Genomic DNA, 27,689 nt, shown 5'->3' on the forward strand with positions numbered 1-27,689 from the left:
CCGACAGTGACCCTCATCGCACATCTCCACAGGGCTTCTCCGCTGCTTCCCAATCCCCTTGCATCCATTCGCCCAGTTTTTTTTTTTTTTAATATATTTTATTGATTTCTTACAGAGAGGAAGGGAGCAGGATAGAGAGTTAGAAACATTGATGAGAGAGAAACATCGATCAGCTGCCTCCTGCACACTCCTTACTGGGTATGTGCCCGCAACCAAGGCACATGCCCCTGACCGGAATCGAACCTGGGACCCTTCAGTCCGCAGGCCGACGCTCTGTCCATTGAGCCAAACCGGTTAGGGCCATTCGCCCAGTTTGTATTGTGTCCTATATGTGCCGGACATAGCTCAATTATTTTTCTGTCGCCCTCCCTGGGATTCCCTAGTTCATGTTTTCTGGAAGGATGGGGGGAGCAAAAAGAACTCCGGAGAAGCACATTGGTGTCAAGGGTGCTGAAGTTCCATAACGACTCGAGCCTCAGTTTCTCATCCCTAGAATGGGGATATTGATCATAGACACTGTGGGTGTTTCTTTCCTCCCTTCCTGTTGGCATCATTTTGGGGGTAGCTCTGTAGTATGTGGAGCCCTTCAGCCTCCTGCTTCAGCATCTAAAGGTGTCACCTCCTTTTCTTGCCGCAGGTCCCAGGTGGGGGTGAGGGACTCTCTCCTGAGACCTTGAATCTCTAGTGAAGGACAGAGGGCGCAGTGCCTGGCAAGGAGACCAAGGTGTCCCTGGAGTACAGTGCTGGCTGTGGACTGGCTGCCCAGCCTCTGAAGCCGTCTGTTTTCCAAGCCTGGACATCCAGTCTCCATCGGGAGGCCGGGAGTCCCCAGTATCCTTCCAAGAAATGTCCTTCCGACCAAAGGCAGGTGTGCTCTGCTCCGAGGGCAGGCCGTCACAGACCCTGACTATGGGCGACGCACTTAAACATTCATCTCTTGTTACAAGAACTCAGCTGTGTGGACACTGTTTCTAGAAAGAAACACACAGCAAAATCCCAAGTCAGACCCTTGGAAACTCAGAAGTGAGGTAGTTCCTCTAGGAGGGGTTGGGGAGTTGGCTGGGATGGGGTTCCTCTAAAGACCCCTTTAGACATGGCTGCTGCTCTCCAGATCTTTCTGGGCAGGGCTGTGTCTCCAAGTCTCCTTCTCACGCATCATGACCTCCCTTCCTGACCCAGTGGCTCCCGGTGCTCCCCTTTCTGCTTGCTTTCTTCCGTCCCTTCCAAAGCCTTTCCTATCTAGATCAGCGTAGTCTCTGGCCTTCTCCAGATCACCAAACTCCACCGGCTCTGTTATTGGGAGAAGCAAACAGAAGAGCCTGCGAAGGTTGGGAGAGGGAAGCGCCGCCAGCGTGCAGCTGCAGGGAGCTGCTCCCCACATTCGCCCTGCTTGACCATGTGATGCAGACTTTCGGCCACAGCTCACACTCCCCGTCCATAGGCCTTTGTGAGGAGTATAATAGCCTTATTATTTTCCTGACGTGCATAATTCGCTCTTTAAATCAAGGATGATGCTGACTCAGCGCCCCCAGGAGGACTTGAACACGGGTGACTCACCCAGACCAGTGGATGGCTGAGTTCACATTGCTTGGGTCTGTTTGAGCTCCTACTGGCTCATATGATGATAATTATAGCTAGCTTTATACAGTGCTTAAGACACGAGACACCCACCCGTCTGGTCCTCATCACAACCCTAGGAGGTCGGCACCATTTTCTTTTCGGGGAAACTGAGGCCCAGATAGGTTAGGTGATTTGCTCAGCATCTTCCAGTGAGTAGCACAGCTGGGGTTTGGCCCCGGAGCCTGGATACGTTCGCTCAGCGCAAGACTTGGGAGTGTGATGGCCATGGTGGCTGTCTTGCATAGAGGACAGGGCAGGCGGTTGCACTGTTCCACCCTGAAGGACAGTTGATGTTTTTAAGGGTGTCCACCCACCTCCCACCTCCCTTCTTTCACCCTAACAGAGCCCCGGTTTTGCACAGGTTTCTACCCCTCCAGGAAGGGGTCCCAGAGCTCATTCAGGAGGAAAGCCAGTGCCTCCTCCTCCTTTCCCTTGAAAGAACTGCCCTGCTCTCATTAGACCCTCTCCCTGCAGCTTGCATTTTAAGCAGAGACAAACACTGGAAACAGTTACAGGGCGAAGTGTGCTGGGTCCAAGTCTCAGCGCCCCCACTTCCTCGCTGGGTGGCTCTGAGCAAGCCATGTGGCCTCCTGGAGGCGGGTGCCCACACCCTGCCAATGGAATACTGAGTCTGGACTCCGCAGGCCATTCTCCACCGTGACAGGAGGTGCAGGTCTTCGGACAGAGCCTGCAGGGTAAGCAGCCACGTGGAGGCCACAGCACAGGTCCCTGTGGAACATCCATCTGTCCTGCCATCCTGGGCGCCCTCCTTCCCATCTTCCTCAGACCAGCCCCTGCTTCAGAGAGAGCCCTAGAGCAGTGGTTCTCAACCTGTGGGTCGCGACCCCTCTGGCGGTCGAACGACCCTTTCACAGGGGTCGCCTAGGACCATCCTGCATATCAGATATTTACATGATGGTTCATAACAGTAGCAACATTACAGTTATGAAGCAGCAACGAGAATAATTTTATGGTTGGGTCACAACATGAGGAACTGTATTTAAAGGGCCAGAGGGTTGAGAACCACTGGCCTAGAGCCTTCAGGAAGGCCCCTTCCATGCTCTGCGCTTGGTCAGCTCCTCCTGCTTGTGTCCTCGGCACTCCCTATTTCCCAAGAGCCCTTGCTCTTTAGTCCTGTCATGTGATTTCCTCTGCTTGAACCTGTGCTGCCTTGTACAGCCTGCAGGCTGTCCACTGCATGTGGGTTCCTGGCTGCTGCAGGAAGTTGGGAGCTGAAATTCAGCCCGTGTTCCATTCAAGAAGCTGTGAGTCCTGATGTACGGGTGTATGTGTACCCTTTTTCTAATCCATACCTCTGAGGGTAGCAGTCGCTCTGTTAAACTGTCCTTTGCTTTCCTCTATCCAGAAAACTCCTACTCATCCTACACTCCCAGCTTTAATGTCACCTCCTCTGGGAAGCCTGCCTGGACTCTTCCAAATGGCAATAATTGCAGCCCGGTCCTATGCTTCTATACTCTGCATATCCCTTAGACACAGCATCAGTTAACCCTCTGACTGAAATGATCTGTCCCTATGTCCCCCGCTGGACTGTGGGCCCTAGGTGGTCTCTAAAGCTGTTGAATTAGCAAATGACTCAGCCAGGAATCAGGACAAGGAACAGTTTATTCTCACAGCTGAGCAAGGACGAGGCCCATAGTCTCGATAGCAGCAGAGGCAGCCCCCTCCCAGCCTCAGCCCTTGCCTCTTGGTCTGGCAGCTGCAGGGGGGCCGGGTCATGAGCCAGGGTGACAGCCAGGCAGCGGCCCACCTGCCATGGGATCTGGGCTGGCCATGGGGTAGCAGTGGGCGGCAGCAGCAGGTTACGGAGGGGCGTGGAGTGTTAGTTGGGCTGGCTGACTCCCATCCTCCCATGGGTGGTGCTTGGTGAGGGTCTGGGGTAGGGGGTGCCTGGACTGCGAGGTGGGGGCACCTGGAGCGGCTCAGTCGGCTGTGAAGATGCGGCTGGAAATGTCATCGAGGAGCCAGTCGATGCCGGGCAGCAGGTTATCCCCTGTGACCGCGCTGCAGCCCTGGATGCACCAGTGGTGGCTTCGGATGGAGTCCAGCTCCAGGGCCTGAAAGGGAGGGACGTGCTGTTGGGGCCCGGGAAGCTCCCAGCCGGCCGCAGCTCCTCCCCTCTCCTGGCCCAGGGAAACGGGTGCTGTCTCCAGGTCCTGCCCTGGGAAGTTCCCCTGCTCCCTAGTGAAGAGCCCCCGCACCGGGCTCTCTGCACATTGTCAGGCCAGCGCTACCCCTTAGGAAGAAAATAGCAACATAGGCGTCCAGGCGTCTGTTAGGGTCCAGGCCTTGTGCTGTGGCCCCACAATGTCCTCTCATCCACTCCTCCCAAGGCCACACTAGCCAGCGCCTGTGCTGGCCACTGACCAAGGAGGAAACCACAGCTGAGAGGTTAAGCAACCTGTCTGAGGCCACACAGCCAGTAAGGAGCAGAACCAAGATTTTTAACCCAGCCGTGGGCAAACTACGGCCCGTGGGCCGGATCCGGCCCGTTTGAAATGAATAAAACTATTGAAATAAAAGACCGTATCCTTTTATGTAATGATGTTTACTTTGAATTTATATTAGTTCACACAAACGCTCCATCCATGCTTTTGTTCCGGCCCTCCGGTCCAGTTTAAGAACCCATTGTGGGTTTGCCCACCCGTTTAACCCCACTCTTTCTCATTCTGGTGCTGAAGCTCCAGAGTAAAGGTTAAGGCTCTGGGGTCAGCTAGGCCTGCGTTTAACCCTGGCTTGTTGGCTGTGTGCCCGTGGGCGAGTTACCTGACCTCGCTAAGCCGGCTTCACCGTCTGCGGAATGATAACAGCTCCCACCTCATGAGGTGGTTGTGGGACCTGAATGACTGAACCAGGCAAAGAGCCCCGCACACAGAAAGCACTCACGCCCTGGCGACTGTCACCCTGTGGAATGACCTGTTTGCAGTCTGCCCCCTCCAGCCTGTGAGGCACTACTCTTCCTGATGGCGGAATCTCCAGGGCCCCGAAGAGGTCCTGCCACACAGCGGGCTCACAATGCTTTTAAATAAATTAACAGCCCTGGCCAGTTTGGCTCAGGGTGTAGAGCGTTGGCCTGCGGACTCAAGGGTCCCGGGTTCGATTCCGGTCCAGGGCACATGCCTGGGTTGCGAGCTTGGTCCCCAGTAGGAGGTGTGTTAGAGGCAACCGATCAATGATTCCCTCTCACCATTGATATGTCTATCTCTCCCTTCCTCTCTGAAATCAATAAAAAAAATTTTTTTTAAAAAAATAAATAAAATAAATTAAACAAACACATGCCCCTTTCCCTCCATGGGCCTGCGCCAGGGCCTGAACTCACCTCGCGAATGGCGTTAGAAGATAGTGCTCCAGGCAGGTCCTGCTTGTTAGCAAAGATGAGGAGGGTGGCTCCAGCCAGGCGCTGGGGAGACAAACAGGGGGACGGGGCTCAGAGAGCAGCCCGACTTCTCATCTAATTGCCCTGAGCATCTGGAGTCGGAGACCAACCTGGAAAACCAGGCAATGCAGCGTGGAGGTGGGAGTGGGGTGGGCAGTGCGGACACTGCCTTTGAGGCCGGGCGCTCATGGGGTGATGGAGCCCTGGGCTGGGCCAGGGCCCTGGTTCTAGTCCAATAAGCACCCAGGGGGCACCTTTCCCTTCCATGCCTCAGTTTCCTCTTCCATAAATGGGCAGGGGGTGATGGATAACATGATCCAAGAGCCCGTTGTGGTCTCGAATGCTCCACCTGATGAGCTGACGTGTAAAATAAAGGCCTAAGGTCTGCTGGGAAGGGCCTTTCCCGCTTGCACGTCCATGGAGCCCTTCCACTGCCCCACTGCCCTGCCAGGCCGCTCTGCCTCCAAGTCCAGTTATTCCTTCCACGTGCTCCGTCCTGGGAGCTGCTCCACGTGGATGGGTCTGGCTCGGGCTGGGCATCTGATCTCATTGGACCTGCTCGACACCCTGGGAGGCAGCTACTGCTATGCCCGGTGACCACGTGTCCCCGTGTGCCCAGGACAGCCCCATTCATGCCTGTTGTCCCCTCATCAACTCCCTCTTTCCCTCTCAAAAGTGTCCCTGTTTCATCTAAATGCAGCGCAGTTAACTAGATCAAATCCTGGAACAGAAAAAGGGCATCAGGGGGAAAACTGGTGAAATCCAAATAAAAGCCTATGTTACTCTTCAAGAGTAACTTCCCAGGGTTAATCTCTCAGTTTTGACATACAGTGATTATGGAAGATATCAACATGGGGAAGAAGGATAGTCTTTCTTCATTATCTTTGCAATTTTTCTGTAAATCTAAAATTTTACTTTTTATTTTTTTTAAAAATTTTACTTTTTAAAGTGTTTTGGCCCAGACAATAAATTATAAGATCACTCTAATGATAATGCCCACCTTAGAGATGAGGAAGTGAAGGTTCAGAGAGGTTAAGGGCCTTGCCTGAGGTCACACAGCGAAGAGGCTAACTCCTGAGCCAGGCTCCACTGCTTCCCAAAGCGTCACACACTGGCCTGCAGTCATCCTCCCTAAAGCTGGGTTGGAGGTGGGGAAACTGGAGCTCAGGGTGCTGAAGCAGTGACATCACAGGCGTGTGAACTCGGGGCTCCGCCCATAGCAGGAACTACCTGCGGCCCAGGGGGCACGGGCTCAGGGGATCTGCTGAGGGAGGTGTCCACACGTCCCTGCACGTGCACAAGGCACTGGGGCCTGGATGCGGGCGCAAGCCCGGCTCCCCACCCCTCCTCCCGGCTCAGCCAGGCCCCCTGCCCACCTCCTCCACCAACAGGCTCTGGAGCTCCCGCTGGCAGTCCTGCATGCGCTGGCGGTCGGCGCTGTCCACCACCCAGATGAGGCCGTCCGTGCTCTCAAAGTAGTTCCGCCAGTAGGACCGCAGGGACTTCTGGCCGCCCACGTCCCAGATGTTCAGCTTGAATCTAGGCAGGGAGCGGAGCGGGAGCCTGGAGGGTCAGCCTGGCCCCTCCCCACCCTCCCCGCCTTGCTCTGGGCTGGCCCGCCTGCAGGGACCCCGCTCACCCGCGGTGCTCCAGGGTCTTGATGTTGAAGCCCAGGGTTGGGGAGATGGTGTCGATGTCTTCTCCATTGAACTTCTTGAGGATAGTTGTTTTGCCGGCGTTGTCCAGGCCGCTGGGGCGCGCCCGGTTAAGGAGAAACCCCGTCTCTGCAGGGTGGTGACTCGGTGACAGTGCCCCTCTCTTATGGGACAAGTCATGTCCCACCACCTATCAAAATCCCTTGAGCACATAACCGACCCACGATAAACATGAACATATCAAGAAACAAGACTCTTATCTTCTGACCAACGGCTCCTCAATGAGCTCCATCATATTTGCTGAATACCCACTAAGTGCCAGGCCCCCTTCCAGTGCTGGGGCGCCCCTGGAGTCAACGCCACTAGGGCGCTTAAGTAAGGTCTTGTGTGGAGGCAGTGACAGAGTGTAAACCAATGAGGAAGTTCTGTCAGGTCCTGGTGAGTGTCAGAAAGACAACGAAGAAAAACACAAGGAATACACGCAAGAGGTGCTGGAGCGCAGGCGCCAGGGAAGGGCTCTCGGGGGGCCTCGAGGTTTTTGCAGGAGAGAGCCACCCTCCCCTCCTCCTCACACTGACGGGGCCTGCAGCTGGGACGGGGCCCAGGCCCTGGACTCAGCAGCCTTTCTGCTCACCTGACCTAGCAAGTGACTCAAGCCAGTGACATGGGGTGACAGAGCACCTCTCCCGAGACCCAGCCTTAGCCCCGGATAATTGGCCACGGACGATCCCCTCACCTCCCCACCCCCCAACTCCATCACCCACATTCCCTTCTCCACTGGATCATTCCCCGCAGCGGACAAACTCTCTGGCACCTCTGCCACCTTAGAAGAAGCAAACATCCTCCTTTTTTAAAAAAAAATTTAAATTTCAGGCCCCAGGCGATGAGCAGCAGGCCAGTGTCGGTGATGCTGCTGCAGCCCCCCAGCTCCAGCACCTCCAGGCCCTTGAGCTACTGGGACCCCGATACTGGGATCCCTTGATCCCCCCCCCCCCCCCCCCCCCCGCAGCCCTTTACCCTCCCTTAACAGCGACTCTCCTCAAAACCTCTGCATTCTCACCTCCAACTTCTCTTCTGCTCTTTCTGGAACCCACGAGGCTTTTGCTCCAACTGCGTCCCTGCAACTGCTCTGGCCAAGGTCAGTCCCTGAAGAACCCCTCTGGGCTCCTCCTGGGAGGAGTTTGCACTCGCTGTCCCTCTGCTTTAAAGAACGTCCCCAGATGTCTGCACGGTTCCACCCTCACCCCGTCTTCACTTTCTCCACGCGGCCTTCCTTCTCCATCCATACTACACATTTCCTCGTTTATGTTATTAACACCCCCTCCCTCCAGCATAATAGACTGGCCATGAAGGTCGGAGTTGTTTATTTTGCTCTTTTACCCCAGCCCCTGGGACAGTGCCTAGCACACAGTAGGTGCTCAATATTTCGTGCATGAGCGAATTCTGTGTGCTTTTCTCAAGGTTCTTTAAAACAGACATGCTGTGAATATTGTTTTCGAGTTATTTGCGTAGGTAAATGTCTTCTCTCCCAGCTAGCGGAGTCGGAGTCGGGGTGAGGGCAGCCCAGCTCTTGCTCTCAGAGTCGCCCCCCATGGGGCCTGGGGCCGAGCAGGGCCAAGAGCGCAGACGCCTGTGAATGGGACTTGGAAGGTCGATGGGGCCCTCGGGGTCCACTGACATCGACGGGACGTGGGCAGCAGAGGCTGGACAGCTCGACCCACCCGCGAAAGGACCCTCGTGGAGGCGACACCCGCTGCTCCAGGAGCTGAGGGCGGGGCGACCCCGGGATTCCGATCTTGAGGGCGGGGCCGCGGCCTCACCCCTCGGGCGGGGGTAGGAGGGCCGAGCCGAGGACAGCGGCCCCACGCTGGGCCAGACCGAAGGGTGGCGGCGGCCGAGTCACTTCCGGCCCCTCCCCCTACACTGGGACACCTGTCCGGCCACTGCGCCCCAAGAACCTCCAGCTTTGGCCCTGGGAACGGAGCCTGCTCGCCCCGAGCCGCTGGTTCGGCCTCCCCCGGGCCCCCAGCCGAGTGATTGGAAGGACCCACGTGCGTGACGCACACGGGGCAGTTGGCACCCCGCGCCCGGTAGGGGGCGCCCAGCACCGCCCGCCCGGCCGGGCCCCGCTACCCTGGCGGCTCCGGCTTCCGGGAGGATACAGCATGAGCAGCCGCAGCTCCCGCTCTTTCTGCTTCATCTTCTTCAGGATGGTCAGGAGGCCCATGGTCCCCGCAGCCCCCTCCCGGCCGCTGTTTCTTCCTAGTCCGGGACTCCTCTCCCTGCTCCTATTGGCTATCACGCCCACCGACAGCACAGCCTATTGGCCGACCCCTCGCTTAGTCCCGCCCCCGCTCTCACGTGACCGCGAGGTCGCCGAGCCGGGCTGCTCGGGCCCCTCTAGTGGCGATGGGGGCTTCCGCGCTGCCACCTGCTGTAACCCTTCGCACCCCGAGGCCTGGCGTTACGAGGGCACCGCCGTTCCTCCCTCCCCAGGACCCCAGGCTCCGCTGGGGACGGAAACCTGAAGTTCCTGGGTTTGTCTTGGCTGCATGGAGAGTAACCGATAGCCCCGGGATGGCCGCCGAGCTCATCCCGGGGCCAGTGCAAGGCTCTGTTCCCCAGAAACGTGGTCCAGACCTTCCGCATCTTGGGCCTCTGGCGTCATCCTGAACCTGCCAGTCACAGGGCCTCCCCTTTCCCTGGCACCTGGAATCCTGGAGGGTGAGCTTGGGGGGTGTTTCTCCCTGGAGGATGAAAGTGCCCCCTAGGGGGCATCTGGAAATGTGCGATGGCGTCATCCTGTTACAGGTCAGGGGGGAGCGGGTCTGCCTCTGGACCTGAAGCAGGCGGGTTCTTGACCTGCTGCAGGGACAATTTCACAACATGAGTCCCGGTGATTGTGCGAGCACGTTTATTAATGCCGGGGTCGGTGAAACAGGAAGGGCTTAGAATAGAAGCAGCACAGGAGGGAGGCTAGGCTGGGCCGCTTGGCTCTCTAGAAACGTTATGGAAAAGAAGTTAACCGCGCCCCCCCCCCCCCCCCAAAAAAAAAGAAGTGAGCCAAGGCGGGGCTGTTGTCAGCTCACTGGAGATTCAGAAAAGGGGGCCTCGGGGACAGGTTCAGGGGGTTATCAGGGAAGAGCTGCCGCTGCCCATTGCTCCCCTAGTTGCAAGTCTCATAGGTCCGGCCCTTAGAGTTTAGGAGGTGCTTGTCTGTGGGGGAACAAGAGGGAAGGGAAAGGCTCAAGTTGCCTTCAGGAGGGAGAGATGTGCTGGGTCCTCAGTGGTGAGGGTTTTAAAGCTGGGAACTTAGGGGCGGTCTTAGGGGAGGATCTCAAGCGAATATTCACCAGCTCTTCCTGGTTTATCCTTTCAGGTCCCGGTCTCCACTGATTGGTCGTCGCCAGGGCAGGGGGCCATTCATCACAGCTGGTCCTGGTGTCACTTGCCTGCTTTTGCTGCTTTTCTGGGCCTGGAGCTGAAATACAGCTGCGGCCTGGATGTTATCTCTAGGGAGGAAAGGTCAGGGGTCTGAACTGCATGGCCAGCCATATGCCAGGGGAGGAAAGGCCACCCTGGGGTGAGGTCTGGCACCAGTTTTGCATGTGGCTGGACCCCTGGGCTTTTCCTGGCTGTAAATTGCTCAGCCAGTTCGTTCATCTACTTGTGTCTCCCCATTCCACTTGCCAGGGGATTTTCTTGGCTTCTTACTATCCTGCCTCAATCGGATTGTCCCAATTACCAGATAGGTACCTGTTGTTTAGAAAGCAGGGGACAGACCTGCACAAATTATTATTTCACTCAAGATGCCCATCATTTCTCTATTAAGAAGCACAATTCTTCGATTTATTGATGAGAAAGTTGAGGCTCACATGGTGCTTGGCATAGTGACTGGCAAATAGTAGATGCTCCATAAATGTTTGTTGAAAGAATGACTGTCAAAATAGTTTGGTTCTTTAATGATCAAGTACAGAAAAAAGTGAAGATACTGCGACCAGGACTAGGCAAATTGTAAACTCAGAAAGGTGTGTCTTACTGCCTTATTTTGAGCCCTTTCCCCAGTGCACTACTGGGTAAATGCTAATGGGCAGCACAGAGAAGGCTCTGTCTCATGCTTGGGAAAGAAGTCAGGCATCGGCCCTGGGCAGTTGCTCAGTGGTTAGAGCATTGGCCCACGGATCGAAGGGTCTGAGGTTCGATCCCCCATGTAGGAGGCCACCAATCGATGTGTCTCTCTCATTGATATTTCTCTCCCCCCTCCTCTCCCTTCCACTGTGTCTGAAAATCAATGGAAAAATTATCCTCCGGTGAGGAGTAAAAAGAGAAGTCAGGCACCAGCGGAAGGTAATGGCGGACTTCTCTGTAATTGTTATAAAGCACTCCGAGTTTTCTACTTCATCCTCCTGGCAGGATGAGAGGTTTATTTCCTTTTTGTAGATGTGATGGTGGAGCACAGAGAGCTTAAGGTGTTTAGACAGCAATTTAAACTCAGGTCTGGCTGACAGTAATGTGCAGTGTTTTTCCAGGTCCCTAAGAAATCTAAATATAACCCTGGCTGGGTAGCTCAGTTGGTTAGAGCATCCTCCTGATATGCCAAGGTCTTAGGTTCGATCCCCAGTCAGGGCACATACGAGAAGCAACCAATAAATGCATAAAAGTGGAACCACAAATGGATGTGTTATTCTCTCTCTAAAATAAATAAATGAAAATCTAAGTGCCTTCAGTGGGGATCAGTTACCTAAGCCGGGGTACGTGTGTGTGGTAGGTTCCATGAACGCTTTGGGGAGTGTGAGTTGGGGCTAGAAAGTGCCTGGAAGGTGTCCATGCCATATTAAGTGAAAAAAGGGAACTTCGATCCCATTTTAATGTTAAAAATAACAATAACCCATTAAACAATGCTTTTCAAATGATGGGCGGCCCATTAATGAGATTGTGAAATTACGTTAGTGTCACAAATAAGTCGAGCCATATGAAATCGCCTGTATTTGACCATGTTGACTGAAAAGACATCTGTTTCATATGCCTCAGCCTCCCGGCGCTAGCAAAGATTAAACAGAGGGGACAGAGCGGAAAGCGCTTCTGCCTTCGCCCAGGAAGTGAGGGCGCGTCGTGTTTGTTTCAGATATTTATATGGATGTGTGTACTTCTCCCTAAGAGTCAGATCACAGAAATTTAAAACCATTGCAGTTCAACTCTGGAGTAGGTTTAAGGGAAACTTCAAACGATCACCGCAGGCACTTCTGGATTGCTTGACTTTGCTGCGGCCACCAGCACTGCAGTCCTGGTTTAAATGTCAGGCTTGGAACCCTGTCCTGTCCAAGCTGTTGTTCTGGCTTCCCAGGGGCCACGTGAACAGGATTACAGTGAACATCAGTGGCAAAACCTGGAGGCTCTGAGAAATAGCAGGAGACCAGGAAGTGACTGTGTTTCACTTTGGAATAATCATTGCCTGTTGCTGGAAGTCCAGGCAGGGGTGCAGGGGCTCTTAGAGACAAGGGTAGGAGCCTGGTGACAGGCAGTATTCTCATTAGCCTGGTAGGAAGGAGGAGAGGGTGCTCTTAGGGAAGTAGTCTGTAGGGAATACCTTTGGAAGAAGACTGGGAAAGAAGATCTGTAGAGCCGTAGTTATATATAACTGTGAATATATTCACGAGACAGAATCATGAAATTAAAATACCTGACTTCTGACAGCTGTGCAATCTGCTTTTGAAGGGAGGGTTTCTAAGTGGGTTGTAACGTGAGGGTAGAGCTCGAGCTGCCTTTCAGAGAGGTGCGCTTACCCAAATGTTTGGGGAGGACCATTTGGCACTGTAGTTTTACGTTTAAGAGAGCGAGCCTTTTTGGGCCAGCCATGCACGTCATGTATCACCTTTCAATCGTAAAATAAAAGTAAAACTTCTTTTCCTGGACCACCACCACCACCACCAACACCAACACCAACAAAGAGCCAGGGCAGGGACCCTGTTTGACTTATAATTGCTGGTCATGAAGCATTAGCAAGAAGTATACCTAAGCACTTTATTTATTTATTTGTGTATATAAACTTTCATGTTTAAGCTTGCCCTGGATGAAATTTCTATTTGATTCTTTAAGACTATCATGTCCATATATGAGGTTTAAAGTTACAGGTTTGATAAGAGAAATCCTATGTATTTTCTCTGGTGAAAAACCATAGTCTGTGATGCAGGTTTTCTTTTTTTGGCCCACGTGCTCCTGACAGAAGCACACCCAAGTGTGGGTTTTGTCCTACTTCTTCGTAAACAGAGACCTGGATGTCTGAGTGGATGTCTGAATGGCCTGATCACTGAAATGGCGGCTGCCTCTGGACCAGCCCTGCCCTGGCCTGCTCTAGCAGTCCCACCCCGTGAGGATGCAAGGGTGGCCTGTCCCCGCTCAGTGTGAGCGTTGAGCAGGCCACGCCGAATGCCTCAGATGGCACGTCAGAGTGTCCAGGCATCTTCCGTCCAGGTGTCAGCCAGCTGCCTGACGGGGGAGGCGGAGGAGGTGTCCTCTCCAACTCCAGATGACAAAATGAGCTGTTACTCACACCCTGCCATCCCCTCCAGGGCTCATGACCTCCTTAGGCCTTTCCAGAAGTGAGGAACCGGGAAGGACTGAGAATCTGGGCTCTTCCAACAGCTGAGTCCGTGTTCACCTCCCCTGTGCTGGGGCATCCTCCAGAGCAAGGCTGTGCCGGGCTGTCTCCACAGGGCCTGGCAGGGGGCGGGAGGGCCAGTTTACTGAGCCTTCCCAGCAACCTGAGAGCCAGGTACCCTGCTATCTCCACGTGACAGGTGAGCCAGGAGCTCCGCCCCCCAGGTGGCCGCAGCAGCCTCTCAACCAGTCCCCTGTCCCCCTCCCCCAGCGCATTCCCACTGCCCCTGAGACATACCTCCGTGTCACCTCCCCGTCTCCAGTGCTTTGCTCAAATGTCGAATGCCCTGTGAAAGGGTCGTTCGACCGCCAAAGGGGTCGCGACCCACAGGCTGAGAACCGCTGCCTTAATGCATTACATTTATTCTCCCCAGTCCCTCCGTCCCCACCAGAAAGGAAGCCCGACAGGGCAGGGATTTGGCTCTTTCTGTCTGTTTGTCTTACTGAAAAGTAGTCACTGTGTCAGCTTGAGATGTACAGGATGGTGGTGTGATTTACGTGTATTGTGAACTGATCACCACAAGCGTCAGCTTACAGCCGTCTTCTCATACAGATGCAGTGAAAAGAGAAGGGCCTGACCGAGGTGGCTCAGTGGTTGAGCGTCGACCTATGAGCCAGGAGGTCCCGGTTCGATTCCCGGTCCGGGCACAGGCTCAGGTTGCGGGCTCCATCCCCAGTGTGGGGTGGGCAGGAGGCAGCCAGTCAGTGATTCTCTCTCGAATGGCACAGCTCCTCGGGCCCAGAGGTGTCAGTCTCCCAAGAGGCCTCGGGCTGGCCCCAGCCTCCAGCCACAGCCAGAGGGGCCCTGAAAGGTCAGTGGACACATCCCTTCATTTTACATTTAGGGAAACTGAGCCCCAGAGAGTGCAGGAAGCTGCCCGAGGCCTCAGGACTGTGAGCACGGGAGCTGCTGGTGAACCCAGTTCTGGGACCCCTTTCTTCTGGGTGGGGCCCCCTCCCGGCTTCAGGACCCACCCATGGGAGGCCCCGTCTTCGCTGCTGCTTCACTGTGGCTCAGCAACCCTTCCCATGCTGACCCCCAGCAGGTTTCGGCCTTGGGTACGAGCGTCCCTGCCCTTTGAGGGCCCTGTGTCCTCGTTATTTCCACTCCAGGGCCAGGAGACGCTAGCTGGATTGGTGAGGCGTATCCAGTCTGCCAGGCTCTGCCACCTGCTTGTACTTGGCTAAGTCCCCTCCTCTTGCGGAGTCTCAGACAATCAGGATCCTCTGCTCTTGGCACCTTTGGCGTGGTCCTTTGACTGGGTGGGCCGAGGCGAGCGCTCTTGTCTGTGGCGTGGATCTCCGGCCACGCTGGGTTGGCCTCCATCCCCATCCGGCCTACCAGGCTCTTGCTCGTGACCCTGCCCGACCACTGCCCCACACCAGCCTCTTAGAGCTCTTGCGGGAAGAGCAGGGGGAGAGCTGAGGGGTGGAAAGGCTCCCTCAAAGGCCAGGAGACAGTTCTTTCTCTCCAGTGTCAGGATCTCGGCAGGGCGCCCGGTGGGCAGTGGGAATGTGACATCACAAGGAGGCCCCGCCAGGGACACTGGACAAGAGGGTCTCACTGGAGGGTCCCCAATCCCTCCATCAGTTGTCATCACAGCCCTGGCAAAGCAAGGGTATTATCCCCATTTTACAGACAAGGAAACTGAGGCCCAGGGAAAGCCAGGATCCTGTTCCAGGTCACACCGCTAGACGTGGCAAAGCAGGGATTTGAACCCAAGCCTGGCGGGGCCCACCTGGGAAAATCCAGGAGCTGTGGTCGCTTCTGCCGCATCTCACAAAGCCCTGGGAGGCTCCAGGACACTCTGGCGCCCAGCTGTTTATTTTATTTATTTATTTTAAATGTTTTTATTGATTTCAGAGAGGGAGAGAGAGAGAGGATAGAAACATCAATGATGAGAGAGAGTCATTGATTAGCTGCTGCTTGCCCGTCTCACACTGGGGATTGAGCCCGCAACTCAGGCATTGCCCTGACCAGGAATCGAACCAGGACCTCCTGGTTCATAGGTCAGTGCTCGACTACTGAGCCCCACAGGCCCTGCTCAGCTGTTTATTTTTCATGCTTCCTGCCCACTTCCAAAAGATTGAGTCAGTTTCCTGGAAAGACGTGTATGTTAAGGGAATAGCGGAGAATGAGACACACAAAGCTTTGGAGGTGGCAGCCTCCCCCTCCTCCGCAGGCCTGGCAGGCAGGGACCTGTGCACACTCTTGCTAAGGACTCGGCGTGATGGCGTCATAGAATCACCCAGTTCCTGGGAGGCCTGGCTATTTGCAGATTCCGGTTTTAATGAGCACTCGCAGGTACTGTGCTGAAGTGAGTCAGTCCGTTCCTCCTGTGCCCTGGGGAGTCCCCACGATGTCACTGCCCCCAGTCCCTCCCACATTCAGTGCACCTGGCATCGCCCCCTCAGCAAGACTGAGCTTTCCTACCCGCAGTTCCCGGTGAAGCAGTGGAGAGAACGCCTGTCTTGGTGAAAGGGACTCATGGGGCAGTGAGCTTGTCCCACGGGGGGAGGTGACTCGGCCAAGGGGTGTACCTCTGAGCAGCAGCTTACCCATGTCTGAGTCCGAGCCTCTTCTCCCTCCAGTAGCACCCTGATGCCCTTTGGTAGCTGCCGCTGCCATGCCTCTATTCCCTACGGGTAACACGGTGCCGACCCTGTCTCCCGGGATCCAGGCAGGGCCTGGGACTCTGCCTTGCCTATCTCGTCTTTACCTCCTGGCCGCAGCGACTCATGTCAGGGATTAGCCAGATGACTCAAGTCAGGCCAGGGAGACCCAGGCATGGGATCTCTGTTGGAAAGTGGTAAGGGGTAGAGAGATGCTCCCTCGTCCTAGGACCGCTTAGCTGGTGTTTCTGGTAGCCACCTTCCTGCCACAAGCGGTCCCTGCCCGAGGATGTAGCCAGCCTAGAGCCGAGCAGGTAGGGTGAGACACTGACCCCTTATGACCCCATTGTTTGGGCATCATGATCCAGCCATGCCTGAAGCGGGAACACTCCAGACTTGTCAGTGACTTAAACTGGAGTTAGATCATTCTTAAAACTAAGAATCCAGAGAATCCTAAATTCCATTTCTCACTGAGACTCCTTTGTAAGCTTGAGAAATTTTGAGCAATTTATGTCAAATATTAAGTGCTACTTCTTTTTTGTTGTTGTTAATCTTCACGTGGGAATATTTTTTCCACTGTTTTTAGAGAGAGTGGAAGGGACGGGGAGAGACACAGAGAAACATTGACGTGAGAGAGACACATCAATTGGACCAGAGCCTGGTGTGGAGCCTGCAACTGAGATGCGTGCCCTTGATCGCAACTGAATCTGGGACCCTTCGGTCTGAGGGCTGACACACTAACCGCTGAGCAATATCAGCTTCGGCAAGTGCTGCTGCTTACAATGGACACAGACATTAACTTAACTTTTTTTTTTTTTTCATTACAAAGGTATTTCATTAGATAAATAATCTCTTCCCTGTTCTTGTACTCCACCATATTTTTCTTAAACATAATAATAATAATGAATAAAACACAAGCCTATTGTTATGTGCATAAAAATTTCATCAGGAATTTATTGAGTGCCTTTGTGAAAAGTTCAATGAAGTCCTAACCGGTTTGGCTCAGTGGATAGAGCATCCGCCTGTGGACCGAAGGGTCCCAGGTTCGATTCCGGTCAAGGGCATGTGCCTCGGTTGCGGGCACATCCCCAGTGGGGAGTGTGCAGGAGGCGGCTGATCGATGTTTCTCCCTCATCGATGTTTCTGACTCTCTATCCCTCTCCCTTCCTCTCTGTGGAAAATCAATAAAATATATTTAAAATATATATATATATATATATATATATATATTGATTGATTTTTTTACAGAGAGGAAGGAGAGGGATAGAGAGTTAGAAACATTGATGAGAGAGAAATATCGATCAGCTGCCTCCTGCACACCCTCTACTGGGGATGTGCCCGCAACCGAGGCACATGCCCTTGACCGGAATCGAACCTGGGACCCTTCGGTCCGCAGGCTGACGCTCTATCCACTGAGCCAAACCGGTGCTGGCAATAAAAATATATTTTTAAAAAAAGTTTAATGGATGTTTAACAGTGACTTACTGTGTGCCAGGCACTGTTCTAAGCCCTTTACATACATTTCTTCATCAAATCCTTATTATCGCCTCATTTTGCAGATGAGGCTTAAAGAGGTTAGTTAAGTGACTTGTCCAAGATCAAGTTCCAGGCCCGGGAGAGCCCACGCACCTCCCTGGAAGGCCTTTGCTGACGCCCCAGCAGGAAGTGCACCTCCTGCCGTGCCAGCCCGTGTGCCCTGCGTGCATCCCAGCTGAGGCCTAGTTCCCACGAGGCCCATCCACCGTTGCAAGTGGGAAGTCGGTAGCCAGCCGCAGCCCTGCCAGCAGCCACCTGCCTCTTTCTCTGCTATTCATCGTCTGGAGCTCCTTCGAGATGCCCTGAAGAAACCAGGCCCCAGATGAGGGATCCACGTGGTGGTGGGAGGTGGGGGGCCTAGAAAGAAGGCTCTCACCCCTGGGCAGCTGGAAACCCCCAGGGTCTCTCCACCGTCAGGTGTGGGAAGGCACGGGGACAGAGCACCAGTGCAGCCTAACTTCTCCCAAACCAGCTGTGTGACTGTCCCCTCCCCGTGCCTCAGTTTCCTCAATGGTAAGGTGAGAAGGTTGGTTAGGGGGAGTCTCCCCAGGAGCCCAGGGCAGGTCCTGGAGGAATGAGTAAGGCAAAAGCTTCTTCACGCATCCGGGAAGCTTTCGGGGTTCCTGGATGGCAAGCTGCCTGCTGGACTTCGGTGCATGTGTTCATTCATTGAGCACCTGTTCTGTGAGGCAGCGGGGGTACTGCAGGGAGTAGGATGGGTCGTGATCCTGCTGCCCAAGAGCTTACCCTGTCGCTTTGGTTTCGGGAGGCTTCTGAGCCTTCACCCATCCGGGCTGCAGGCTTCGAGCCAGGCCCTTCCGCAAGCCTGATTCAGAGGGAGGGCCGCGGTGGGGGTGAGGGCAGAGAGGTGTGTCCTCCCTCCAGCTCTGCCCTCTCCCACCAGACAGCCTTTCAGCCTAACTTCCCTCACTTCTGAGGCTGAGGCTGGACTGGAAGGCCCTGAAGCCGGCGCTGCCAGCCTGGGAGGGGTGTCTCCCCCCCCCCCCCTCCCGTGGGGAAGCCTTGCGCAGCCGTTCACGGTTAAACATTACCCACTCTGGCCACCCCTCCCTACCACTCCTCAGCGGCCTCAGGCCATAAACACTGCCTTCTTTGGTTTCCCTCCAGGGCCGTGGCCCCCGGGGAGGGGCCACAGGCACCCTTGGTGACGGTTTCCCACCTAAAGCCGGGGTCTGGAGAGGGGAAGAGAGGGGTTCAGGTCTGGGGCTGGGGACTCCCGCCCTAGCCACCTCCTCCCCGCAAAATGGTTTTTTCTTTGTTACATCATGCATGTGGCTCCCCGGATCCTTCTGTGGACTGGCTTAATGAGCCCCGTAGGTGCTCATCTCAGGCAGGACGCCTAACCCTCCTGGTTTCTGGGAAACAAAAATAATTCTGAGAAATCAGGGCAGTCTCACTGCCTGGGGTGCCCCACTCCAGCCTCTGCTCCCAGGCCCCTCACAAGCAAGGAGTGTCTGGCCCAGCTGTCACACCCAATCCCATCCACCCAGTCATTTTATTAAAAAAATACATTTTAAAAAATTTGATTTTTAGAGAGAAAGGGGGAGAGAGAAAGAGAAACATCCATGTGAGAAGGGAGCACTGATTAGCCGCCCCAACCAGGAACTGAACAGGCAACCTCTTCATGCAAGAGGTGACACCCAAACCACTGAGCCACACCAGCCAGGGCCACCCAGTCCTTTGACATTATGAGCCTGCACGAATCCTGAATTCCCACAAAAATCTCAGGAACCGGAATGAATGCCAGCTGAGCTTTCTTCTCATTTCCTTCTTTTGCATCTTCAAAACAACTTTGTGAAATAGGCATGATTTCCTTGTCAGGCCCAGCATATACATGAGAGCACTGAGGTGCAAGGCATACACCTGGTCAATGGAGAGCCAGCTGTCAGAGTCAAATCCTCTAACTCTAAAGCCCAGACTGGTTTCATCCCCAATTCTAGACGGCTCAGGGAACTATTACTCGCATGCTCTGCTCATGACAGACATTGCTAATCAATCATGGCCTGGCAGGCATTGCTAATCAATTGAAGTGCTCTTTTGTAAAAATACTAGAGGCCCAGTGCACAAAATTCGTGCATGGGTAGGGTCCATAGTGGCTGCCGGCTGCTGGCCAGGACCTCCCTTCCCCCCAACACCTGCCACCACCGCTGGCGGGGGCGGGGCCAGCCGGGGGGAGGAGCCACAGGCAGTTGGCCAACCGGCCCCACCCCCTGGTTGAACTCTCGGTCAAAAGGGGACAATTTGCATACCAGGCTTTTATTGTATAGGATCAGAGGCAGCTTCGCACTCCTCAGCACAGTACTCCAGGACACCATCTCCAGGGGATCAAATCCACAGCATTGGCCCGTCTTTAGATCCCACACCATCAGCCTTGGGCCTTCTGGGCTTAGGCACAACTCCCAGACGCCCGAGTCACCAGACCTCAAGAATGCATTGCGCATGCAGCTCTTGGACAGGGGTTACTGGCTCCTCCCCCCGAAAAGATGTCCCTTCTAAGCATGGTCTCTCTCAGAGATACAACCGCCATTCAGGTCTGCCTGGGGCTTCCAGGTTTGCTAATAGAATTTTTAAATTATAAAACATTTCATATATATACCCTAAAGCAGGGATGGCGAACCTTTTGAGCTCGGCGTGTCAGCATTTTGAAAAACCCTAACTTGTCTACGGCCATACCACCCTGAATGCGCCCGATCTCGTCTGAAAAACCCTAACTTAACTCTGGTGCCGTGTTACATATAGACATTTTTTGGTATTTGCAACCATAGTAAAACAAAGACTTACATTTTTTATCTTTATTATATATATTTAAATGCCATTTAACAAAGAAAAATCAACCAAAAAAACGAGTTCACGTGTCACCTCTGACACGCGTGTCATAGGTTCGCCATCACTGCCCTAAAGTGTAGACAATATTATCACACAGAACTGTGTTCCCACAGCTTACGCTGCAAAACACCACAGACACAACTGAAGTTCCTGTGTCCCCCTCAGCCCGGCTCTCTGAGTCTTTCTCCTGCGTCGTTTACACTGTCATTACATATTTACATATGCATATTTGTAAACCTTACAGATGTTATATTCCAGTGATGGCGAACCTATGACACGCGTGCCAGAGGTGACACGCGAACTCAGTTTTTTGGTTGATTTTTCTTTGTTAAGTGGCATTTAAATACATAAAATAAAGATCAAAAATGTAAGTCTTTGTTTTACTATGGTTGCAAATATCAAAAAATTTCTATACGTGACACGGCACCAGAGTTAAGTTAGGGTTTTTCAAAATGCTGACACACCGAGCTCAAAAGGTTCGCCATCACAGTTACATTCAGATCTTGTGGCCGCTGTTACTGTCACACAACGGGATGTTACGGACTCACAGGCACGATGCTCAGTGCAGCTTTGACTCTGCCAGCGGATCGCAACTGCGAACAGCTATGGAGCCCTGGCTCTGCAGCAGGCGCGGGTTAGGTGCCTCACCTGCCCTAACTCACTTAATCTTCACGACAAAACTATTTCTACCCCCACGTTACAGATTTGGAAACAGCGGCACAGAAAGGTGAAGGTACCTACCTGAGCCTCGTAGCTGGCTTGGCAGCTGTGCTTCTGACCCTGTTCTCCGGTGCTGCGCGGTCTGTCGAATGAGAACCCAGTCATGTACGCATCTGCTCTCCTATGTAAGGGGCCACTGGCTATTTTTGCTCAACATTGGTCTCAGAGGGTTTGGGGCGGTTGTATTCTCTCCCGTGGTTCCTACATCAAGCCTGTGAGTGGGTATTTGTATCATCTCCTAACACCCTTTACAGTAGACAAAAATTAAGGCTCAGACGGGGGAATCACCTTCTCAACGCTACATAGCTCCCGTGGGCCAGAGGTGGGCTGTGAGCCTGGGCTCTTCCGGTCCCATAGCCCCTCTTCGCCTTCCCTCTGAGCTGGTCCCAAACGCTTGTCCTGAGCGTCCCCATTGTCTTCCCTTGACTCTGCCCTGGCAGCCTGCTCTCCCTCCCCCGGAACACCCCACACCTGGGCTTTGATCTCCCTCCTCTGCCCCCTCCACTGCCCTCCTCCCGGAGAAGTGGCCCAACCGGAAGGCCAGTGCATGTTAGGAAATTCCAGCCACGTGAGCCACCCGAGCTAGGGATTCTGGGCAGCCCGTGGCTTTAGAAGAAACTGAAACTCGGCTTGCCGGGGGCGGAGTGGTCACTGGGGACTTAAAAAGCCACCACTTCCTTGGGTTCCCAGAGGGCACTGGGAGGTCACAGCAGCCGAGGGACACCCTGAACCAGATGTGAGCCTTTGTCCCACTGCTCAAGCCATGCACATCTGTGGGGGTGAAGGGCTGCTGACGGGGACGGTGAGTACAGGGATCCAGGGAGCGGGGAGGAGAAGGGACATATGCCTGAGGGTCTCCAGTGCCTGGGTGGGGAGAATAGGGTCAGAGCTCCTCATTCCAGCTCTGTACATGGGCACAGGGGCTGGGCTCCACGCTCCCCCCCGCCCCCCCCCCCCCCCAGCTTCAGTTTCCTCAGGGATCAGAATGAGGGCTTTCCAGCTCTCACATTGCAGCTCCAGCCTCCAGGTTAGACTTGGCCTCAATACTGCTCTCTCTCCTAACCCACCTGTTCTCCCTTCACTGCCCTTAGGGTAGCCTCTCTTACCTTCCCAAACTATCCAGAGTGGTTTCTCCTGAAGGCCCTGCCCCTCTCCCAAGACCCGAGGCCACCCCCTTCTCTCACTGCGGATCTTTCCCCCAAGCTCCAGCCTCCCCTCCCCCGAGACTCCCCAGCCTCCCACCCCCAGCACTTGGAATGGGCCTGCTGTGGCCATGGACCTAGGAGCAGAGCGTCCCCAGCCAGGGAGGCCAGCGTCTCACCGGAGCTCCCTGCACTCAGAACACACCTCCCGGAGGAACCTGAGTGAGGGGGGGTTGGGTTGCGGGGCCGCCAACATTCCTTCTTGCCTGACCTTCCACAGCTCTGGGCATTTGGGTTAAATAGTTCATCTAAGTATCATGGACCCCTCCCCTGGGGTCCAGGGGCAGGGAAAGGTCACAGCTGTCCACCTTTGAGTCCACTCTTTCATCAGAACCAACTTCCTGCATTCATTCTAGGTTGTTGCCCTGCTAGAATGTGAGCAACTTGAGGGCGGGGATGGAAAGGGCCCTGCTGTGTCCCCCTAGCTCAGAGCCTGACACACAGTAGGTGCTCAATAAATATGAGTTGAGTAGGCGAATACCACCTTTGGGCCTGAGTTGAGCATGGGCTCATTGAGCAGGGCACCCCCCCCCCCACGATGGAGCTGGGTCAGGCCCCCCCCCCCCCCCCCACGATGGAGCTGGCTGGTAGGGAAACCACCTGACGGTGGAAATAACAGTGGCGGGAGGCTGACCCTTATGAACGCCTGGCTGGCCCTGGGCCGCCTGCGTTGTCATGGAATGGATAAGTTTGGTTCAGAGAAGTGAGTGACTTGCCCAGAGCGACATAGCTGATACAGAGAGTGTGGAAGTGGAGTCAGGTCTGTCCGGGTTCGAATCCCAGCCTCTCAGCTTCTTCGGTTGTCCTCCCCCGACGTGAGGTGTGAGCAGGACAGTGACACTGAGCGAGGCCGGCCTTCCGACGAGGCGCGCCCTGCCTGCGATGGGGGGGGGGGGGCTCCCAGGGACTTTCCCCCAGAGGTGGCTTCTGGGGGAAAGGGGACCTTTGGGGACTTGACGCGGGTAGGGCATGGCTTTACACTAGGCCAGGATGGAAGGCGCCCGCCGCGCCGGGGCCCGAACCGTTTGCCTGTGGCCTGCAGGACCCCGAGGGGCAGCAGAGGCAGCTAAAGAAGAAGCAGAAGAACCGGGCGTCTGCCCAGCGCAGCCGGAGGAAGCACACGGACAAGGCAGACGCCCTGCACCAGGTGGGGCTTCTGCCCTTCCCGACCCTGCCCGCACGTGCCTGCCCAGCGGCCTCTTCCCCCCACCTGTGAGCAGACCCCGCACGGCTGTGGGTCTAAGCATTGGAGACACAGCCGTGAACTCGGCAGCCAAAAGCTCCTGCCCTCCCCAGGGCTCCTATTGGTAGCGGGGAGCCGGGCAGACGAATGAATGGCTCACGAGGTGACTGGGATGTCAGGTGGTGATCGCTACGGGGAAAATTAAAGCAGGGAAGCCAGGGGGGCAGGTGGGTGAAAGAAACCTAACAAGGGATTCCCTCCTTGAGTGGGTGACATGTGAGCAGCTTAAGGTGGCAAATGAATGAATGAATGGGTGAATGAATGAATGACTCCATTTCTGGAGGCGAATTGAAGCCTTTGGAGAATTTAAGTGAAGGGTGACCTAATGACATTTTTAAAATGTCATTCCACGTGCAGAGACCAGCCTGGACGGGGCTGCTGGTGGCTCTGGCGCCTGTTAGGACTTGGAGTCCATGACCTAAGCAACATTTTTATGTAAAACACTCTTGCAACTTCTTCTTTAAAAAAGTGTCCACAAGAGTAGAGTGAGGGAGGGAACCAAAGGAAGTCATTCAGCCTCCTGAGGCGCAGAAGTAGAGTTCCTTCTTTTTTAAAAAAATCTTTATTTTTTAAAGTATTACACATGTCTCCTTTTTCTCCCAAGAAACAGAGTTCTTTCTGCTTTTGCCACCTCTGCTCACAAGTGATTGTTTAGAAGTGCACGTTGACTTTTGTCCCCGTGGGTTCTCAGAACCCAGCAGGACAGAACCTGACCCAAGCTGATCAGGGATGCTGAACAGAACCCTGGCTTCAGTGGGAGTGCAGGGTGCTGGGGGGTCCGGCAGGGCGCTGGGGGGGTCCGGCAGGGTGTTGGGGGGGTCTGGCAGGGCGCTGGGGGGTCCGGCAGGGCGCTGGGGGGGTGGTCCGGCAGGGCGCTGGGGGGTCCGGCAGGGCGCTGGGGGGGTGGTCCGGCAGGGCGCTGGGGGGGTCCGGCAGGGTGTTGGGGGGGTCCGGCAGGGCGCTGGGGGGGTCCGGCAGGGCGCTGGGGGGTCCGGCAGGGCGCTGGGGGGTCCGGCAGGGCGCTGAGCAGCCTGGAGGTGTCCGGGACAGTAGGGGCCTCTGCGGCATGAGAAGTCATCACCAGGACTGGCCCAGGGGAGGGGGCGCTGGAAGAGGGTCCAGATGGAGGAGACAGGAAACGCTCTGAGGAAGCAGGGTCCATGGAGGGGCAGGAGAAGTCCAGAGATGAATCTGGAAGTGTGAGCTGGGATCACCACGCACAGGGAGTTGAAGGCTCTCGTGTTTGGTTAATGACACAGTTGCCCAATGGTTCCCCGGGCCAAGGAAACGGGGTGGTTTGGGGGGTCGCCCCCGTTAGGCGGCTGGTGGAGCTCCCAGGTGAGCGGAAATAGCCGGCCGGGAGAGGCCACTGGCCGGGGGAATTGAGGATAGGAGCAAGCACGACTGAGCCCCCGGAGGAGGTGGAATGGGGGGAGACTCGGGGGTGGTTGTGGGGGGCCGGCCAGAGGTAGCCCAGGGCCCCAGCTTGCACATTGGCGTGCGGGCGTGTCTTTTCCCCCTGGGGGCCTGGCGATGGGAGGCCCTGGGGCTGGCTGACTCCCTCCCCGCCCCTCTGCTTCTCCCTGCAGCAGCACGAGGCGCTGGAGAAACACAACCATGCTCTGCGGAAGGAGATCCAGGGCCTGCGGGCGGAGCTGGCCTGGTGGGGCCGGACCCTGCACATGCACGAGCGCTTGTGCCTGATGGGCTGTGCCTCCTGCTGGGCTCCCCTGCCCCCCGGCTGCTGGGGCCAGGCCAGGCGGCCCCTGGACCCCGAGCCTCACAGGCAACATGGCTGCCAGGAGCAGCCAGGCCTGTTCCAGACCCCAGTCTCCTCTCCCTCGGCTCAGCCTCTCTCTCCACATCCGCAGCCTCGGGGCTCCCCTGGCCTCCTCCTGCCTCCTCTGCCCTGGCTGCCCCTCGGCCCCACGATTACTGCACCTTCTGCCCAGCTGTCCCCGAGCCCGACCCCATCTGCCTCACCCCCCGGCTCCAGCCTGTTGGCACCTTCCTCCGAGCTCAGAGCCCCCCCACCCCACTCATCAGCTCACCCTGCCGCTCAGCAGCCCCATGGGCCGGAGCACCTCAGCCGGGGGAGGCTGGTGCCCTCACCGCTCAGCCCCTCGGCTGCCCTGGGGCCGGCCTGCCTGCGGGACATGGAGCACAAGCCTGCTTCCTCGGCAGCAGACCAGCCCGGGCTGAGTGCGGACCTCGGCCCCCACCCGCTCCAGGCCTTCCCCCTGCTCTCCTCTGCGCAAGTCCACTTCTAACCCGGCCCCTGGAGCTGGGCCGGCCCTTCCTCAGGCGCGGGAAGCGGCCGTGGCACCCAGCATCTCCTCCATGGCCCCCGGAGCCTGCCCTTCCCGGCTGACCAGCTGGCCCAGGAGCGCCCCAGGGAAAGGAAGCCGTCCCTGTGCCCGCCACCGACCAGGCCCTGTCACCACCGCTATCCTATCTCAACTTCATGGTCATCCTGCAAAGTCCAGATGGTCAGTCACTTTTTCAGAGAAGGAGACAGAAGCTCAGAGAAGGCAGCGGCGTGTCCAAGGTCACACAGCCTTTCTTGGGGCCTAAAACGCCACCATCTGCCCCTTCCTCTGCTGGTGGGATCCTGGCCCGGGCGCCTTAGGGGCTGAAGTCCAGAACTGCAGGCTGGTGTGAAGACGGCTAAGTGCTGGGAGCAGGGAGGAGTCTCCCTCCCGCGTTGTGATTCCCGGGCCGTAGAGCGCTGAAACCTTGTCCTAACCAGGAGGTCCGGAGTCCAAGCCGGGGTGGGGAGAAGCTGGCGGGGGCCCGGAAGGGACTCTTTCTTCCTCCAGCAGGGTTTTCAGTTCCAGAACTGAACCTGTGGGGGAGGGGGGTGGGGAGAAGCCCGGAATCGTCTCTGCAGGGACTGTTAGTTTCTGCAGGTGAGGTGCCGACCGCCATACTGAGGCCTGGGGAGATTCTGCAGGGTCAGCCTCCCAGGCTCTTCCCAAATGCTTCCTTGCCTCCCTGCTGCCCCCGAGGCCACGGGGCAGGAGGGGGGAGGGGGGTGATGTACTAGAGAGCCCTGCACATGGTGCACAAAGGGCTGGAGGAAGGAGGGAGGGAAGGGCCGGGTGCAAGGCTATGTTTAGGCAAGCGCTGGACCTGAACCTGGCAGGGGTGAGACCCGTGTCTTCTTCAGCACCCCCCCATCCCTGTGCAGCCCCCAGGCCCCTCTGGTCAGTGGCCCTCACTGTTCCTTGGTCTGATGGCTCCTGGAAGGACAGGGACTGGGGACCAGGCTGGAGCTCAGCTGCGGTGTCTGCTCCGATTGGGGTCCTCACTCAGTCAGACCCAGGACAAGCGCTGTGAGGGGCTTCAGAGGGGAAGGTCCCACTCTTCGCCCAGACGTTCAGCAGACACTACGCTAGCGAGTGTTACACACACTCCAGGATGCTGAGCCTAAGTCTCCGCACGTTGTTATGGTAAATAAAGAGTTTTCTGATTCCTTTTGCTCTGGCTAATGGTTTAAAGCTCTGCTTGTACTTCCTACTATTGAAAACAAAGGGCCTCTGAAAGAAGAGGGAATTGTCGAGAACAGCGGTTCTCAGCCTGTGGGTCGCGACCCCTTTGGGGGTCGAACGACCCTTTCACAAGGGTCGCCTAAGACCATCGGAAAACACATATATAATCACATATTGTTTTTGTGATGAATCACTATGCTTTAATTATGTTCAATTTGTAACAATGAAATTGGGGGTCGCCACAACGTGAGGAACTGTATTAAAGGGTCGCGGCATTAGGAAGGTTGAGAACCACTGGTCTAGAATCTTAGGGGTGGGCACTCCCTCATAGACCTCGTAATCTAACCCCCCTCCCATATTTCAGATGAAAAAACTGAGGCCCAGAGATAGAATGGACTTGCCCAAGGTCACCCAGCAAGCGTAGGTGCAATGGTCACAGGATTGTGGGTGGCAGCAGAGCTGGGCCACCAGAGGTTGGGGAGAGCAGACTGGTGGGAGGGAAGCCGAGATGTTAATTAGAGGGACCAGAGTTGATACAACGCACATGGACCAGGGCTTGATGGGGGATGAGGATACCAGGGTCTGACTTGTGTCTCTGTACCTAACATTTGTCAGGCACCTGCTTGTCTTACTCGGGTTAATTCAGTGACACCTCTAATGACACTGTTCAGAAGGGGAAACTGAGGCCCAGGAGAGTTAAGTACCAAGTTC

The 27,689-nt window shown here is 55.7% G+C and overlaps 2 protein-coding genes across 4 annotated transcripts; one reads left to right on the forward strand and one right to left on the reverse strand.

Annotated features, from left to right (window-relative positions):
* Nucleotides 1-3,225: 3,225 nt before the first annotated feature.
* On the reverse strand, nucleotides 3,226-8,990 carry ARL2 (ADP ribosylation factor like GTPase 2). Its single transcript, XM_059710175.1, has 5 exons — nucleotides 8,832-8,990; nucleotides 6,654-6,764; nucleotides 6,391-6,553; nucleotides 4,958-5,038; nucleotides 3,226-3,695 (listed from the first exon to the last, which is right to left on the reverse strand). Exons 1-5 carry the CDS (start codon nucleotides 8,894-8,896, stop codon nucleotides 3,561-3,563), a joined length of 555 nt encoding a protein of 184 aa, XP_059566158.1. The 5' UTR covers nucleotides 8,897-8,990; the 3' UTR covers nucleotides 3,226-3,560.
* A 92-nt stretch (nucleotides 8,991-9,082) lies between these two features.
* BATF2 (basic leucine zipper ATF-like transcription factor 2) lies at nucleotides 9,083-26,962 on the forward strand. Of its 3 annotated transcripts, none has more exons than XM_059710173.1 (4): nucleotides 9,083-9,393; nucleotides 21,026-21,167; nucleotides 23,287-23,391; nucleotides 25,077-26,962. In XM_059710173.1, exons 2-4 carry the CDS (start codon nucleotides 21,132-21,134, stop codon nucleotides 25,755-25,757), a joined length of 822 nt encoding a protein of 273 aa, XP_059566156.1. In that variant the 5' UTR covers nucleotides 9,083-9,393; nucleotides 21,026-21,131; the 3' UTR covers nucleotides 25,758-26,962. The 3 variants fall into 3 exon arrangements, with proteins under 3 accessions (XP_059566156.1, XP_059566157.1, XP_059566155.1); XM_059710174.1 differs by lacking the exon at nucleotides 9,083-9,393 and adding an exon at nucleotides 18,982-19,344 and having other exon boundaries at nucleotides 21,050-21,167; XM_059710172.1 differs by lacking the exons at nucleotides 9,083-9,393; nucleotides 21,026-21,167 and adding an exon at nucleotides 21,616-21,844.
* The last annotated feature ends 727 nt before the right edge of the window (nucleotides 26,963-27,689 follow it).

Source organism: Myotis daubentonii, chromosome 9, assembly GCF_963259705.1.
Source record: "Myotis daubentonii chromosome 9, mMyoDau2.1, whole genome shotgun sequence".
In the NCBI taxonomy this organism is placed as follows: Eukaryota; Metazoa; Chordata; class Mammalia; order Chiroptera; family Vespertilionidae; genus Myotis; species Myotis daubentonii.

What these genes read in the sequence shown, in the direction of transcription:
- ARL2 (XM_059710175.1), bottom strand. Translation starts at nt 8,896, where the DNA reads ATGGGCCTCCTGACCATCCTGAAGAAGATGAAGCAGAAAGAGCGGGAG. An exon ending in AAGACCCTGGAGCACCGCGG is followed by an intron (nt 6,554 to 6,653) that starts GTGAGCGGGGTC and finishes CTCCCTGCCTAG; the next exon opens with ATTCAAGCTGAACATCTGGG. An exon ending in AGAGCCTGTTGGTGGAGGAG is followed by an intron (nt 5,039 to 6,390) that starts GTGGGCAGGGGG and finishes TTGTCTCCCCAG; the next exon opens with CGCCTGGCTGGAGCCACCCT.
- BATF2 (XM_059710172.1), top strand. Translation starts at nt 21,806, where the DNA reads ATGCACATCTGTGGGGGTGAAGGGCTGCTGACGGGGACG. An exon ending in AAGGGCTGCTGACGGGGACG is followed by an intron (nt 21,845 to 23,286) that starts GTGAGTACAGGG and finishes TGTGGCCTGCAG; the next exon opens with GACCCCGAGGGGCAGCAGAG. An exon ending in AGGCAGACGCCCTGCACCAG is followed by an intron (nt 23,392 to 25,076) that starts GTGGGGCTTCTG and finishes TTCTCCCTGCAG; the next exon opens with CAGCACGAGGCGCTGGAGAA.